We start from the raw sequence: 18,145 nt of genomic DNA, 5'->3' as shown, positions 1-18,145 counted from the left end.
ATTTTCCATTGATTCCTCCTCACCTCTCAGAATCCTCCCTTTCCTAGTGCAAGGTAGGTAACCGTAATTTAGCGATATCTAGCTAGCTAGCGATAGATTAGATTAGGATAGATAGATAGATAGATAGATAGATAGATAGATAGATAGATAGATAGATAGATAGATAGATAGATAGATAGATAGATAGATAGATAGATAGATAGATAGATAGATAGATAGATAGATAGATAGATAGATAGATAGATAGATAGATAGATAGATAGATAGATAGATAGATAGATAGATAGATAGATAGATAGATAGATAGATAGATAGATAGATAGATAGATAGATAGATAGATAGATAGATAGATGCGACAGCCGGTCTGTGCGATGCACTCACTGTCAGTGCTCCGGTATTTTCCCATCCCTGCGCACACGCCAGGACGCAGACGTCATCGCCGGTTATCTCTGGCATTCACGTTCCACAAGCGCATCGCGGATAGCGCGCACGCGTCCTGCGAGTGTCTGACGATCGTCTCAGCTCCCAGAGGAATTCGCCTTAGATGACACCTGGACAGTGCCTCAGATGCGGAGCTGGGCATATGCAGCTCTTCGCATAGACGTATAGGCTGCCGTGTTATGCACCGTGTCGACAAAGTGAGATACGGGAAAGCGTCTTCAAAATTGGCGCCTTTAGCACCATAGAATAAAGTCGCGAGGTCCCATTTGCGTTTGCCTAAGGCGATTGATTGATATGTGGGGTTTAACGTCCCAAAAGCATCATATGGTTACGAGAGCAAGACACTGCTGTAGAGGACTCCAGAAATTTTAACCAGCTGGGGTTCTTCAACGTGCACCTAAATATCAGCACATGGGCCTAGAGCGTTTCGCCTCCGTCGAAAATGCAGCCACCGCAGCCGAGATTTTATCCCGCGATCTTCGTTACCTAAGACCAATCGCAGGTGAAAGCCGTGTTGTTCTTCTCGGGCTATCCTTGTCTCCCCGCCCTCGAAAGCTTTCTGCACCTAACAAGGTTTAGCATAGCCTCAGGATTCAGAGGCATTGCAAGTTTTTTGTTCTTCAACGGGGCCCTACATACTGAAGCTTTAGCACACACACACAAGGACGGAGACAAAAGCGACACAGGGACCAGCTCAATCCCCGTGTCCCTCTTGTCTGTGTCCTCCTGTGTGCGCTCAAGCTTCACTGTGCAGCAAAACCAACTAGCCCGTTTTTCCGTGTTACTGGGGTTCTACAGTGCCTCCGGGATCACTGCACATTTCACGCGACAACATCATCATGTGACCTCTCGTAAGCGACGTCTTGCATGATGAGGCATGCAAGGCTTTCGCCCTGATAGCGTACCGACTTTCTGAAACCCGGATGTGGAACCGAGACGTGAATGGTTGGTAAGGCTGTTATATTATAGTGGATGGTATGTTCTATGAACACAAACCTTTCACGTTGTTCTGCTTCTGTGTCATTTCTTTTTTCGCCCGATGAGATACTGAACGCAGCATCTCCGTGCAAGAAAACTGAGAACTCCATCAACTTCATTCTTTATAAAAACATTTCTATGGGCGTGTATAAACATTAATTTGAATATTATTATCCATATTTTTATCCTCCATCCACCATATTATACTTCACGGAGGTCAGTGAGTGAGTGAGTGATTGCGAATCTTATTCAAGGGCTTAGCCAAAATGTAGAACCCCCCCCCCCCTGTGTTTTTCGCCATGGCATAGAGAGCGAAAAAGGAGCATTTAAAGGGGGTGCCCTCTCACTAATATAGCAGGTGCCCCCCTCAAAAAAAAGTTCCTGGCTACGCGCCTGATCTTATTTATGTCTCGAGGAAAACGAATTGAAGTGGATCTGGAGGCCTCACTGATCATTCCGGCGGCTTTATCTAGATAGGGCGTGCATGCTAATATAACTCCTCTATTCCGATAAGAGTATCGCTCATGAGTTTCTTTGTCACTACTAGGAAGAACAAAAAGCCACTATTTTCGATTATATATACATTGTCTTTTCATGAGTGGCGTAAAATATCCGTGGCACAACAAACCATCGCAGTTCAGGAAAGGCCAACAAGCTGGTCTTGAAAAAGAAAAAAAAATCTTCACACGGGTTACAACTTACTGTTTCTTTTTTCCTTCAGTAGAAGTATTCATCGCGAATTTTTCGAATAGCCTTTGATAGAACATTTTCTTCTGTATCTTTTTTCTCTCGTGAAGTTCACTTACGGCGAATAAATACGTTTTTAAGCAGCCACGAATCTTCCTGTGTTAACTGTCTTCCTGTGAATCTTCCTGTGAATAAATACGTTTTTAAGCAGCCACGAATCTTCCTGTGATAGAACATAAACTGAAGAGGAGGAGCGTTTCGGTGTGCGCTAAGTCGAACAAGATTGTTTCGCCATGCTCGTTCAATGCAACATCTGCGTTTTTCAGCAATGCTGCGTTGCCGTAAACAACAGAAAATGGTTTCGCTCTCTTCAACTCACCTCGTGCTTTCCGAGATGAAGCGCACCATGAAGCGCAACTATGAACCATTTCACGCGAATGCTTTCGTGCAACTCCGTCAACGTATGTCGACGCGGATCTGCGAAGCGAGTTCACTTATCGGTTTTTATTAAAACGCCAGGCGCGCGTCTAATGCGTGTCTAGTGCATGCCAGTTGGTAAAAATACATGTGGGTATGCACGTATACAGAGCAGCTGTAATCAACGCACCTTCAGAAACATTTCACTCTTGACCAGTTCCCGCTTGAGCCGAAACGCGCTGCTTCGAGACTCTACCTCACCAGTAGAACTCTCACTTTTCAGGAAGTTCCCAGCACCGCATCAGAATCACTTGGCATCACGATTGCCCAAATGGGCACATTTAAAAAAAAACGTCATCGCAGTGCTGCTGGACGAGTGTTCGTACCAGTCTGGTCGTAGTTTTTTTTTTTTTCTTGCGTGTGCACAAGCCGGTTGTAATCAATCGTCACAACGTCACGCCCTGTGGCCACTTACAGGATCCAGCAAGAAGCACGTTCACAGTGTCACAACACGAACAAAACACAATCGGAGAAGTGGACTAGTTAGAACTGGACGAAATACCGCGGCCGTGGAACTAAAATGTACTACGCGAGACGCCATGGCTAGTGGTGTAAAGTATAGAACTGCACAACGTTGCCGGTTGAGTAACGCACATCCCGCTTGCTCTTGTGTTGTGCCGTTTATGTTCATAAAGGTAACTGTTTATTTTACGTCTTATTTCGTTCCATTTTGTTTCATTTACATCTATTCACCGTAGCAACAGAACCCAAACATTCGCTTTTGGATGAAAGTTTTGAACCTTCTAGGGGGCACTTCAGGCAAATAAGCGAGGAGGAAAAGGGAGGGTGTCGCTACCTTGGAAACTTGTTTCATCTAAGGACCTTACCCAACGCGAGCCCGTCGCGCCATCTGACCACTGATAACGAAAACGCGCTAATGTCTCGAAGCTCTGAGGACTGTCAAACGGTGTACGGTATATATAAATGGCTTGCCGTTAGCATTCCATACACGGTACGCTCCGCGGTGTAGTGGTTATAGCGCCGCGCGCTGTTAATCAAGAGGTTGCTGGTTCACTTCCGCGCGATATATGCTTGCATTCTGGCTGTTCCTTTGCAATCTCGTCACTTCCGTGACGGTAGTGACGAGATTGACGCACTTCTGTCACTTCCGTGACGGAAGTACGTCAGCGGAGCCTTGGTGGACCCCGGCATAATGCACTTTCCTCTTGAAAGAAGAGAAGAACATGGTGAATTTTCATGGCCAAGTGCTCACGGAGCACGCACGTAGACAAAATGGACTTAGGACTACAAGTTTCGGCGCACCTTGCAAAAAAGGTTACTATTGTTTCTCGAACCTTCGCCCCCGCTGTTGCTTATTTTCCCGAACGCCGATACTCGGCGGGGACACGAACGCGTGCACGTTCGCTCGGAGGAAGATTGAATGAGCGCCGGCGTGCTCCGGAAGCGAGAATGGGACGACAAAATGACGTGAAGCCGTTGCTGAAGAACGGGCACCCACAGCCGCTGGCTTCGATAGTCTGCAGCTTTACAGAAGTGGAAATGCTCTTAATTTACTTTTTAACATAACTCCTAGGGTCAGATCACTTAAGTATACCCTATAGTCAAACCATAAAATGACACAAAATAGATGAAACGTGCACAATCACACGTTTCACGCGCTCGCTTCATTTGTCTGAAGAGTTACGTAGCAACGAAAAATATGTGGCGAAGGAAACGGCGCGTAATGTACGTTGGTCGAGAGTTCTAAATGTCATATGCACCTGCTGATCTTTTCTTCTCACAGAGCGGGCCTCTCGCCTAACTCATCGACTGACGCGGTCGCGCAGACACGTAATATCGTTGCCATGAGAGATGTGATCCAGCGTACAAGTGTACAAAGGCTTGCAAGACGAAAAAAAGAACGCGAAATGTGCTACGGAGGCAATGTGGGGAGAAGCGCATGCCTCACGATCGGTTTACTCACCCAATCGTCGATCGTTTCTGCCAGCTCATACTGACATTGAAGAACGTTCACGCGATCCGCGGCATTTTCGAGGGGTGCACGTTACACAGAAGTCCCGTAGGCGTACACAATCGACCAGTTGATTCCCCCGTAGAGCAGCACAGCTTGGAAAACATAGTTTTATCTCTTTCCTATCGCATTGTCGCTTATTGATTTTGATACGGTCAAGGAACTGTCTCTCACACCGACAGAGAGCGCATCGACTAAGGAACAAGCGGGGATTTATTGCAGCACAAGCAGGCAAAAATTAGCGTACGTGAAATAAATATCGCTCCTGCAACCATTGAATATCTTATCGAATTTGTGTCTGAACCTGCCTTGATAGGAAAAAATGGTTTATGGCTCTGCGTCCCTTATGCGGCTCCGTTTAATAACGTATACGTTTTTCTCTTCAGTTCTAATTTCCGTTCGCATTTGCGGTGTTGCGCGTGGTCTGCGGGTGTTATCGCACCAATGCAAGGGTATAGCGCCAAAGAAAAGCATTCCCCAACCCAATTCCCCATCAATTTTTAGCCTGCCACCCCATCTACCGGGAGAAACACGGTCAAAACACAACGCATAAGTTTTGTGCTTCCCTGTCTCACCCCCCTCTTTCCCGAAGTAACTGACTCGTCGTGCCCCCCCCCCTCTTCCCCCCTCTTGTAAAACAACTCCTGGCACCACCCTTGCACCAATGCTTTGTCCTATACCGCACGTGCCAGTTGAGTCATCGTTTCAAATATTCATGTTCGCAGCGTCAGGATGTCAGACGACCTTGTATACGTGGACGGGAGGCGTCGTATGTAGTGTGCGCAGTTAGGTACGAAAGAAAAAAAAAACGCCCCGATAACAAACAATAAGTTGATAGTGACCGCGAAGGTTCGATCTATTGTGTTTTGTAGCACTCCCAGAGAAGGCAACAACAAGACCGTTAACGTCATCAATCGGGGATACTCGGATTCCTTGGGTTTCAAATCATTGCGTTATCAAAAGCAACTGGGAAACGGGATAATCACACCGGTTGTGTTGATCACGCGCAATCTTGTTTGTTTTTTCTGTTCCCATCTTTGCGTTCTTTTTTTTTCTTTCATATGTTACTTTCTGCGATTCGTTACATGCAGTCTTGCTGCTCTCGCGTGCCATGATGTTCCACTGATAGTTGCTCCATCTGTCAAACTTGTCTGGAAACAATCTTCGTGAGACCAATCAAGGGAGCAAAACGAAGCTTTTGTATTATATCCCTTCGCATTTCCTGACTAAATTACTGCTCGAAGCACGAAGCGAGAACGTGACAACAGCAAAAAAAAAAGAAAGTAACTTCCATAGTACTCACGTGTTGTAGGTGCCGCGACCCATGGTTGGCAATACCGGAGTCCCCCGATGACCCCCTACGATTGACGATCTCGTGGTCGCTCTCGTTTGTCGGACGACTCACTTCGAAACTTGGCGCACGGATCCGCGCGTCATGCGAGAACCGGACTACAAAGTCTGACGGAGCTCTTCTAATACAAGACGGGACTATTTGAGCGGTACTTCGCGCCCTGTTACTGGGACGTCTTCTCGTCGCCAGCCTTAATTCGAAAGGCGACGTGACTAACGGTCTTTAAGAAAGGAGGGAAATGTCACCGTGCATCCGCGCTTTGAGCGAAAGGGGAGAAAAAGCATGATTGATCAAGAGCCACCCGCGTTTGCTTCGCGTGGTCCCGCCTGGGTGTCTGATATACGTCGCCGCCGTCAAGTGCCGTGCTGCGGTGTGTAGGCATTGCGTTATCGCTGTGGGCTCTCGACGTACTCAACGCCGATAAAAGAGGTCTGCCTCTATATACGACCTTTCTGGAGGGGAGTATGCGTACGGAGGAAAACCCACCTGCGGCGCGGGCATGTCCTGGCGCCCGTGACGCGAATCCCTGGTGAACTGGGAACCATGTACCTACCTCCATGGTTCTCGGTCTTAGTGTTTCGCTGACATTTGGAAATGATGAGACAGTGGAACTTAGCGAGCTATATCATGCATATTATGCAGGAGGCTAGTCGCGGTCATGATGTTCATTTATTTTATTTTTTTCCTTTGCTTAGTTAGTTAGCTATAGTTAGTTAGTTAGTTAGTTAGTTAGTTAGTTAGTTAGTTAGTTAGTTAGTTAGTTAGTTAGTTAGTTAGTTAGTTAGTTAGTTGGTTAGTTATGTGCATAAATCGGTACACGGCCACCTTAGGCCTGCATTGTCGAAATTGCGGATGCCAGCCCGATTTCCGTGAAGCTAAGGGGGCCGCTGGGAACAATAATCAGACGACGCGGAAAACCATTGAGGCGTCCGAGATTATTCGCCTGGAAGATGACTGCTTCAGTGTGGTTTCTTTGGGACTAACGCAGAAAGAAATGATGTATCTGAATCAGTAATGCAAGATGTGGGATATCTGCGTGTTTTCTCAGGACTGGTCCTTGAAATTGTATTGTCTAAAAACTTTTGAAATTCAATTTTTTTGCAATCTTTCTTTTTTTTGAAAACCATGAAACGCAATTGCATAAAAGCATCATATGTCCGTCCAATAAACTCAGTTGAAAGTTTGCGCTTGCGTGCATCTCTAGTCCTTCGTCCAAAGTGTTCGTCTTTCAAGTAGTGCGCAATTATGTAGCAATGGATTTCATCTTTTGTATGGGCATTTCAATTTTGTAATTACCTGTGTTCTAACTACTTCTTTGTGTGGACATGTTTTTATACTGAAAAACTTGGACTCAGTGCGTGAGTGTTGTACTATATATGCGTGTCTTTATATAGCCTAGTGTTTATTTTATAATATGCAATCACAACTGTTCTGCAAGAGCAGAGAAGTATAGCTGGCGCCACATATTGGCACCAACCTCTTCTTATATACATTCAATAGAAAAGACATTGGCTGCTTCAAACTATCATAGAACGCCCACTGCAGTTGCTCAGTGCTCATTGCATCATGATTCGCCCTTCTGCGAATCAGCGAAGGGAGGATTGTCTTACGACTTACGTACACTACGTGTACGTAAGTCGTAAGGCAAGACGTGATCATACGCAGCTGCGCACTTTGTGCTTTTGCTGCGGTCGATGATAATCAATTATGTCCAACCGCTTCGTGCGTGGGCCTTCAATAACACTGACTTGTTGCGCAATTCACGTGTTTCGATGCCTGGCGCTATATGCTATGCATAAGTTTCTGCCTCGCAATATTACACGCATTAAGGAGGCTCTTCCCACTGTATGACATTCATATATAGTGCTTTTTTTACAAAGCAGTTTCATGGAATAACGTGGCTCTGTGGTAGACCTCCTTTACATGTGAAAGCCCCAGCTTAGATTTTTCACACGAACCGAACCGTTGATCAGGATGTCTTGAGGGGCTATAGTTGGTTCATTCTATGCAGAAAATTGATTGCACGTAACTTGGAAGGAACACCACGAAGAAGAAACACAAGGCAGAGATGCGCAAATTACCAACTGTGTTATTGAATGCAGAACGCCATTGATACTGATCGTTGATCTGACGCTGTGTGGCCATCCGTACAGAAGTGCGCATGACGGAACAGAACTGGCTGACTGCGAGCCTGTGTATGTGAGGCGCCATTTTAGCCAACTAAAATACGGGGACTTAGCTAGAACGCGCGTGCTCGGGAAGTTTCGGAATCGTTTTGTCAAAATGAAATGTGATGTTTGTGTGAGAAACCTCGATATCATTTTACGGCGCAGCAATGTCCTTTTTGGTGGATAAGGTCAGCCCTTGACATGTTTGTGCGCGTCTACACAGTTCAGTTCAGGTGGTCTATTTGGTTCCGCGGTCAATAAAACAGTTGGTGGTTTGCGCTTTTTGGTTGCTGTATTTTTTGTGATGTCCCTTTAAAGTGACGCGCAATTATTTTCCTGCATAAAGTACCATAGTTTTTCTACAAGGGCCAGGGATGTTGTCGTGGTTCGAGCGCTACACACAAGCACAGCGAACGAAAATCGTCTCTCAAAAGGGTGTACACAGATGAACAGACAACGTTGTGATGTAGAAAGTGCGTTCATGAAGGACTGTGTCAAGGACTCAAGAGCGTTTACATAGACAACCCACATGTTGCAATAAAAAAAAACTTGAAGCGACATGATAAGCAAAAGTTATTTATTCTTCTCGAGTACATGCAGGAGCGGATTGAATACAGTTCACAGAAAATGAAACTATACGTTTTTTTTAATATGTGTGGTTTTAGGTCCGAAAACCACGGTGTTATAAACATAACAACGCAAATGTAGCGCGAAAAAACACGGACAAGAAAGGGAACACCGCAAGCGCTTATAACCGACAAAACGTAATGCAAGTAACGGTGAAATACCGCACGCTGAGGGCTAATAAACATCTTGAAGGGGGTCATAAGGTAGTTTGATAAGTCGGAAAACGACCGATTTCTAAGAGCTGCGGGTGAACACAGCAATACGTGGAGATTTGAGCACAGGAAGGAGTGCCGGCGAGACTCACCTGAAGAACGCATGTCGGAACTTGAAATGACCCATGAAACGGTTTGCACTATATATCTCGTGCGCACGAGCGTGTCATCATGGAGCGATAAAAATCTCGAAGTGCCGCAGCTCGAGGCAATTACTTCCTGTGGACGTGGAAGTATAGTGAAGATATTGCAGTGAGCAAGCAACTCTAACGTTCAAGCAACGAGTTCACTGTGTTTCAACGGGCATGCACGCATGTTTTACACATGGTGGCTATCTCAGACTTAGCACTATAGAGTGACCACATATTTCATTTTTATTGAAAGGGGTATTGCATAAGGGGTGAGTAAATACATTCACGTTTCAATATAGCGCGGAATAATCTATTCACGTGGTAAAAAAAAATCCTATAGAGCGTCGGTTACGGCTGTTTTTTCGCTGCAAAAGCCGTTTCAGTCTGTTGCTGTACGAAAAAATAATGAAGGCGAGAAGGTGCCGGCGTCTACACGTGGGCTCAATATTATAATAGTTCTTTATCTATTTTCTTCGTAGGTAGCCTTATGAGTGTCCAATTTTATATTCTCTAGATGACTGAATAACGCTGCTGAACCAACGCTGCTGCTGAACGCTCCTGAACAACAATAAGGAAGACATGCATGGAGCATTCCCACTACTGTCTGATCGTACCGGCTTAAAGCCGGTACGCACCGATGATCTCACCAGAGAAGGATTGGCCATCATGGTGCAGTATCTGGCCACCCCCTCCCGTAGGCATTCGTCAATTAACTCACGGCCCTCGGTCCCCACCAGCTGCGGAGCAACTGACCACGGCGGCGGTCAGATCTGCAAAGCAGCAGAGGGTGCTAGGAATCTCTGGATACGGACAGGCCACCATTGGATCTTCAACTTAGCAACGTTTAACGTTAGGACGTTATCTAGTGAGGGAAGTCTAGCTGTATTATTCGAGGAGCTAGAAGGCATTAAATGGGATATAATAGGGCTGAGTGAGGTTAGGAGGACAGATGAGGCCTATACTGTGCTACAGAATGGGCACGTCATTTGCTATCGGGGCTTGGCAGACAGAAGAGAACTGGGAGTAGGGTTCCTAATTCACAGAAACATAGCTGGCAACATAGAGGATTACTATAGCATTAATGAAAGGGTGGTAGGCATTGTAATTAAACTGAATAAAAGATACAAAATGAAGGTAGTACAGGCTTACGCGCCTACATCCAGCCATGATGACGCTTCAGTTGAAAGCTTCTATGAAGACGTGGAATCGGCAATGAGTAAGGTGAAAACACAGTATACTATAGTAATGGGCGACTTTAATGCAAAGGTAGGGAAGAAGCAGGCTGGAGACCAGGCAGTAGGAGATTATGGCATTGGCACTAGAAACGCCAGAGGAGAGCTACTAGTAGAATTCGCAGAACGCAATAATCTGCGTATTTTGAATACCTTCTACCGAAAACGAGAAAACCGCAAGTGGACATAGAGGAGCCCTAATGGCGTAAATAAGAACGAAATAGACTTTATAATGACTGCACACCCAGGAGTCGTGAAGGATGTGGAAGTGGTTGGCAAGGTAAGATGCAGTGACCATAGAATGGTACGGGCTCGAATCCGCCTAGACTTGAAGAAGGAACGACAGAAACTGATACGCAAGAAGCAAATCAATGAGCTAGCACTGAGAGGGAAAGTACAGGAGTGTCACTGCAGAACAGGTACTCTGCTCTTAGCGAGGAAACCAACCTTAGCGTAGATACAATGAATGATAATCTGACGAGTATCATCACGGAGTGTGCAGTGGAAGTTGGAGGCAGGGTAGCTAGACAGGACACCGGCAAGCTCTCCCAGGAAACGAAGAACCTAATTAAGAAGCGTCAAATCATGAAAGTGTCAAGTACAACAGACAAAATAGAACTGGCAGAGCTTTCGAAGCTGATTAATAGACGTAAAGTATGCGATGTACGAAGGTATAACATGGAGAGAATTGAGCACGCTCTGAAAAACGGAGGAAGCGTCAAATCAGTGAAGAGGAAACTTGGGATAGGCAAAAAGTGGATGTATGCACTAAGGGACAAAGAAGGCAAATTAACTACCAATATGGATATGATAGTTAAAATAGCGGAGGAGTTTTACAGAGATCTGTACAGTAGCCGAGACAACCACGACCTTAATACTATAAGAACTAGCAGTAACCCAGACGACACCCCACCGGTAATGATAGAAGAAGTCAGAAAAGCTTTGGAGAGCATGCACAGAGGCAAAGCTGCTGGTGAGGATCAAGTAACATCAGATCTGCTGAAAGATGGAGGACAGATTGTGTTAGAAAAACTAGCCACTCTATTTACGAGGTGTCTCCTGACGGGAAAAGTACCAGAGTCTTGGAAGAATGCTAACATCATCTTAATTCATAAGAAAGGAGATGACAAGGACTTGAAGAATTACAGGCCGATCAGCTTGCTTTCTGTAGTATACAAGCTATTTACAAAGGTAATTGCTAGCAGAGTAAAGAAAACATTAGAATTCAATCAACCAAAGGAACAAGCAGGATTTAGAACAGGCTACTCAACAATTGACCACATTCATACTATCAATCAGGTAATAGAGAAATGCTCAGAGTATAACCAACCACTATACATAGCCTTCATAGATTACGAGAAGGCGTTTGATTCAGTAGAAATATCAGCCGTCATGCAGACACTGCGGAATCAGGGCGTAGATGAAATATATATAAACATTCTGGAAGAAATCTACAGGGGATCAACTGCTACCATAGTGCTTCATAAAAAAAGCAACAGAATACCAATAAAGAATGGTGTAAGGCAGGGGGACACAATCTCCCCAATGCTATTCACTGCGTGCTTACAGGACGTTTTCAGAGGCCTAGAATGGGAACAGTTAGGGATAAGAGTTAATGGAGAGTACCTCAGTAACCTGCGCTTTGCCGATGACATTGCATTGCTGAGTAACTCAGGGGACGAATTGCAACTCATGATTACGGAGTTAGACAGGGAGAGCAGAAAGGTGGGTCTTAAAATTAATCTGCAGAAAACGAAAGTAATGTACAACAACCTCGGAAAGGAGCAGCGCTTTGCGATAGGTAATAGTGCACTTGAAGTTGTAAAAGACTATGTCTACTTAGGGCAGGTAATAACCGCAGAGCCTAACCATGAGATTGAAGTAACTAGAAGAATAAGAATGGGGTGGAGCACATTCGGCAGGCACTCTCAAATTATGACAAGTAGATTGCCACTGTCCCTCAAGAGGAAGGTATATAACAGCTGTATCTTGCCGGTACTTAGCTACGGAGCAGAAACCTGGAGACTCACAAAGAGGGTTCAACTTAAATTGAGGACGACGCTGTGAGCAATGGAAAGAAAAATGGTAGGTGTAACCTTAAGAGACAAGAAGAGAGCAGAGTGGATTAGGGGACAAACGGGAGTTAAGGATATCATAGCTGCAATAAAGAAGAGGAAATGGACATGGGCCGGGCATGTAGCACGTAGACAGGATAACCGCTGGTCATTAAGGGTCACCAACTGGATTCCCAGAGAAGGGAAGCGGGGTAGGGGGAGACAGAAGGTTAGGTGGGCAGATGGGGTTAAGAAGTTTGCGGGTATAAATTGGCAACAGCAAGCACAGGACCGGGTTAACTGGCGGAACATGGGAGAGGCCTTTGTCCTGCAGTGGACGTAGACAGGCTGATGATGATGATGATGATGATGATGAGATGACTGAATAATTATTTTTTTTCTTTATAAAAAGTTGAAATTCCCTTTTCCCCGTTACATTAACCGCCGGTTCAATGGTCGATCCCCCCTAGTGGGTACGAGCCGCAACATAGGTACAAGCAAGAAAGAAAGCAATTACTATTGGGTGATTTGGGCTACTGAAGGCGCGTGTCAGGAGAGAGAGAGAGAGAGAGAGTTTATTTACAGAAAGGTAGAGAGGTCGGCCTGAGCTATAGTTTGTTCTGACCTGCTGCTGTACACTGGGGAAGGGTGACTTGGGAGTGAAAGAGGGATGAATCACGATGGTAAGGTAGAGAGATGTTATGTTCTTATTAGGCTGGGTAAGTTTGCTCTGACCTGCTGCTGTACACTGGGGAAGGGTGACTTGGGAGTGAAAGAGGGATGAATGACGATGGTAAGGTAGAGAGATGATATGTTCTTATTAGGCTGGGTAAGTTTGCTCTGACCTGCTGCTGTACACTGGGGAAGGGTGACTTGGGAGTGAAAGAGTGATGAATGACGATGGTAAGGTAGAGAGATGATATGTTCTTATTAGGCTGGGTAACTATACAGACGTGCATCCAGTCCAGTGGCTTCTAAGAAAGCGATGACGGCTCGTATAACCACATGTGTGTTGCTGGCAAGATTCGTACGGAGGCTTACCTGCACGCCGAGGTGATGAGCGGCCGCATATCGATGACCCTCCCCTCGCGGGGCTATAAGATAGTCGTCGATCGGATAATTCAATAAAATATTTTCTCTCTCTCTCTCTCTCTCTCTCTCTATCTCTATCTCACAAAACTTTTAACAAAGGACAATGCCAGCAGTGCGGCGACGAGATTCGAGTAATGATAATCCTGATTCTGCTTTCAGAGCTGATAGGCCGACGTCGTACGAGTGCAGGCTTAAGGTGAGTAAACCTTGTAGCTCTATTGTGAAGCGATTCGTGTTCATTGACGAGATATAGTTGATGAGAGTCGGAAATCACTACGGAAGCGAAATAATGAGGGACTCGAGTGCTTTCACCTCTTAAAGCGACTAGTAAAGAGGAAAACGAGATTTCTCATTAAGAGTAACTTTTTCACAATTCCAAATCGCTGTCGTTTGCCTTGAGAAGGTTCATCGTTAGGCGAGAAAACATTCAAAAATAAAAAAAAAATATAAACAGCTATGGCAGCTTCTCCCTGTAGCGGTGTCAAGTTCGAAGTACGTGTAAAGCTGGGCATGCAGCCGCCTTTGTTTCTCTTCAGTTTTCTTTTTCTTCCCTTTTTCCCCCGGCATTTCTGTCTATTTTCTTCCTTCTCTTTTTTTCTACTTACTTGGATATTTGTTCCTGCTTTATCCTCTTTTTTTTTATCTCGCTCTCTTTCTATTTCTAGCTTGTTTACGCTTCCCCCCCCCCCCCCTCCCCGTATATATGCGCTGTTTTGGCCGCGTTACGCCAAGCTACACAGCCACAATACCACCTTGAAATTCCCGCCCCATACGTCGTGACGTCATAGATTTTGGCGGCGTATTCTGGATATTGCGCAGTAAAAATGGAGCGTATTGTTCTCTGGTGGAGCCACAGACTAAACATACGAAGTTTCAGGAAATGGCGTTGAACCATTGTCGCCGGCACAGGAAAAAATACATTTCGAAGTCCGTGACGCCGTGCACGGAGATTTCTGCGCGACAGTTTAAGCTGAATCTGTGACCTCGATTTTCTTCTCTATTAATGAACACATCGTAGCGAAATTAACGATGTTTTATAGCTTTTCAACTACCATGGTGGTTTAGTGGTTATTGGGCTCGACTGGTGACGCGAACTTTAATAATATCTGCGGATTAACGTCCCAAAGCCTCGATGTGATGATGATCGAGAGACGCCGTAGTAGAGGACTCCGGATATTCCGACCACCTGGGATTCTTTAACGTGCACGTAAGTCGAAATACACGGGCCTCAAACATTTCCGCCTCCATCGGACAACGCAGCTGCCGCAGCAGGGATTCGATCCCACGACCTTCGGGTTAGCAGTCGACTGCACCACATTTACGATAGAGGCGAGAATTCTTGAGGCGCGTGTACTTTACAATGTATCGTGCTTGATTTACGTGCCCATTAAAGAACCCCAGGTGGCCGAAATTCCTGGAGTCCTGTATTCGCATGCTTCAGACGGTAACGTATATACCCTATAGCCTCGTAACCTACAGCCATTACTCCAATATTTGATAACTTTGTCCGGACTGCCAGAATCGCATTGATTTTAACCACGTGCTCTGGAGGTGGCCCTCTTTACAAAAAAAAAAATGAAGAAGTTTCCGAAAACTCCTTTCATTTAATGCTCACGAGTCCGGATCTCATACAACAACTCACGGCTGTCCAGATGGCCCACGATGTGGCGGTGAGGCTGGGCCTCCCCGTCCCTACGTGGGAGCGGCCCGCGGTCCTACCCCTATCAAACGGGGGTGGAATACTTCAGGACCCCAATAAAAGTTTTTCATTTATCATCCATCATCTATCCTTCACTACAGCGGCTCTCATTATAATCATTATTCATAATGATAGTTGCTTTTGGACTTTAAACACCAACACAGTATTATTATTATTATTATTATTATTATTATTATTATTATTATTATTATTATTATTATTATTATTATTATTATAGCTTCAAAGCACGTTTTACCAATCTAAGCTGATTGTTGGATTGTTTCACTTTCGCGTCCCTTTTAACGCAAAACTCGCGCACGCCAAATCAGCGCGGAAATTCCGAACGCTTGGGTTGCCTTATCATTCAATGTACTTGGCTTATAACTATACGTATGTAGATAAGCCGGCACCAGTTGGGCAGATTGAGGGACTTCGAACAATGGCGTATATTGGCGAGCTCTGTCACCGCGTTCTTTTCCTTTGCGATCTCGTGCTTTCGGGCGGTTCCTGATAACGACGCTGATAGCGACTCCGAACGGCGAGAATACCTCGCGGTGAGGGCGCTGAAACGCGCGTGCGCGGTTTCTGGCGTGTAGCCGCCGGCGCCGCATCGTATTTGCGCAGTTGATGATTGCGAAACAGGCCATCTCCAATCGCGAATACCGGTGTCCAATCGCTTGGACGATCTTCGTTTCCGTCCGCTTGGTGTGTCTGAGTGTACTTCCTTGTTCGTGCGCGTGTCCACCAGGACTGGGTGGCCCGGTCGCTTAACGTCGGGGATATTAGTTTAAAGCATCAACGTGAGTACGTTTAACTAGATTAATTGACGGGAGACACTATATTTACGACCGAATGAATGTGTTCTCGCATTAAGGTAAAAGAAAAAAAAAAAGAACCCAGTATTGAGGCGTGGGCTTTGGCAGGATTTTGTGTTGGGATGTGCAATCCTGTTGCATCGTGGTGAGAAACGATGAGAAGGTAGAGGGGAGGGAGGCCGAGACGTCTGTGGTGCTATAGGTCATCATGAGAAAAAAAAATTTGAAAGCAGCAGGTCAACTAGCTCCGCTATTTTTTTATTTTAGATGCAGAACATCTCTTTCTCGGGGGTATGTCACTTGTCCATATTCCACATTTACACTACGCATGCGCGACTCTCCTCCTTCCTTCTCTCCAAGAGCCAAACGTTACTCTCTCCACTTGTCTCCTACCACCTGCTTGCTCCCACCTATCTCTCTCTCTCTTCTCCTGCGCCCCCCTCTCCTGTCTCGCAAAGTCGACACAGGTCATTCTAGTAACGTTGACACAGGCAGCGTCTGCTAACAAATTTCTTGGTTGAAAAAAAAAAGACTTCTGGCGCTGCACATCCGCGATGCTCCACATCACCCCATGGTCCCCTTCGGGAAGATAGCACATCCGCGATGCTCCACATCACTCCATAGTCCCCTTCGGTAAGATAATGTAATTTTTTATGCAGGATTCTTGTACATTATATTTTCATAATTTTTCACATTCACATCATTTGAGATATTCTCCGTTAAGTGGGTCAGTTACTGAAAATTTGTTTTTTTGTAACCAGGCTGCCCCCGGAATTCTAATGGATGGGACTGTCTTGCCAAAAATAAATTAGGAAACAGGTGTTTCTCTTAAGTATTCAAGACCTCCAACAAGTACTCCACATTTCCCAACCCCCTCATAAAAAAAAAAAAATCCTGGCTACGGGATTGCTGACAGTGAACAGCTGGCTCAGGCAGTTCCTACTACCGCTATCACCGTCTTCATAAACAAGAGCAACAGAGGGCAATCTCTGTTTTTTTCTTTACCAAATACATGCAGGACAGAAGTCCATCTTATCTGTTTCGTAATTAGTTAAATACCCTGTTCTGTGTGTACATTAATGCCTTCTATGCCTCTGTTTTTTTTCTTTACTGTACTCACTGATGATATTTTTTATTATTTTTATTTTGAAAGCTTGCTGTCGAGCATAGTAAAACTATCGCGAAACATTCGGCAGATCCCACGTGCCGTTGGCGTTGTGCGAAGTATCTGCAGGGTAGCCGACTGTCATGTAACGTTTCAAAACGGCGTACAAACGTTGTACGTACAGACATATGTTGAACAGTCCCATATGTCTTACATAATCAGCTGTCTACAGTTGCGTAATGATGCCAATAGCAACATGGGCATTACCAACAGCAGAAGCGGTAAGTTGATATGCAGCGCTTGTACTGCATATCAACGTGTCTGGAGGAAAGGGACTTTCACGTTATCCATGTCACGACCAGCCAGACGTATTTGTCAAACCGCCCTCTTACCATCCCATGCTTATTTTTTAATCTACACTACGGTATAGAGGCGATCCCGAATTTACCCATATATATATATATATATATATATATATATATATATATATATATATATATATATAACAGACAGTAATGCCAAGGAATGTTCAGGGGAAGTTATTAAAACCAATGGAATGTAAATAAGAAAAAATAAAAGTGGATGAAAAAATTACCAACTGTGAGCAGGAATCGAACCTACGACCTTCGAATTACGCGTTCGATGCTCTTATATATATATATATATATATATATATATATATATATATATATATATATATATATATATATATATGTATATATATATATATATCGAACGCGTTATTCGAAGGTCGTAGGTTCGATTCCTGCTCACGGCTGCTTATTTTTTCATCCACTTTCGCATCCCCTTGCGATGAGAAATGGAAGACAGATCATCACCATCATCATCAGCCTGACTACGTCCACTGCAGGACAAAGGCCTCTCCCATGTTCCGCCAGTTAACCCGGTCCTGTGCTTGCTGCTGCCAATTTATACCCGCAAACTTCTTAATCTCATCTGTCTACCTAACCTTCTGTCTCCCCCTAACCCGCTTCCCTTCTCTGGGAATCCAGTTAGTTACCCTTAATGACCAGCGGTTATCCTGTCTACGCGCTACATGCGAGCGAGACAGATATATATATATATATATATATATATATATA

At 44.9% G+C, this 18,145-nt stretch overlaps 2 protein-coding genes across 5 annotated transcripts in view; one reads left to right on the top strand and one right to left on the bottom strand.

Moving 5' to 3' along the window:
- The window catches only part of LOC119172009 (uncharacterized), a 247,083-nt gene extending 240,729 nt beyond the window's left edge, over nucleotides 1-6,354 (bottom strand). The window contains exon 1 of one of the 3 annotated variants that reach the window (XM_075892813.1): nucleotides 5,860-6,354. Coding sequence is in view for 2 of the 3 variants with exons in the window: in XM_075892814.1 (XP_075748929.1) it covers nucleotides 4,509-4,537 (29 nt within the window). In the remaining variant the exon portion in view is untranslated. Of the gene's footprint in view, nucleotides 1-4,508; nucleotides 4,656-5,859 lie in introns of those variants that run through there. The other 2 variants (XM_037422970.2, XM_075892814.1) reach the window with 2 other exon arrangements.
- The window catches only part of LOC119172007 (carnitine O-palmitoyltransferase 1, liver isoform), a 149,116-nt gene that overhangs the window by 53,516 nt on the left and 77,455 nt on the right, over nucleotides 1-18,145 (top strand). The window contains exon 1 of one of the 2 annotated variants that reach the window (XM_037422962.2): nucleotides 15,784-15,922. The exons of the other annotated variant lie outside the window; for it this stretch is intronic. The gene's annotated coding sequence lies outside the window, so the exon portion shown is untranslated. Of the gene's footprint in view, nucleotides 1-15,783; nucleotides 15,923-18,145 lie in introns of those variants that run through there. 2 annotated transcript variants of the gene reach the window in all.

Source organism: Rhipicephalus microplus, chromosome 4, assembly GCF_043290135.1.
Source record: "Rhipicephalus microplus isolate Deutch F79 chromosome 4, USDA_Rmic, whole genome shotgun sequence".
Lineage (NCBI taxonomy): Eukaryota > Metazoa > Arthropoda > Arachnida > Ixodida > Ixodidae > Rhipicephalus > Rhipicephalus microplus.
Note: the sequence above shows the minus strand (reverse complement) of the source record. Positions and strands in the feature narration are given on the sequence as shown.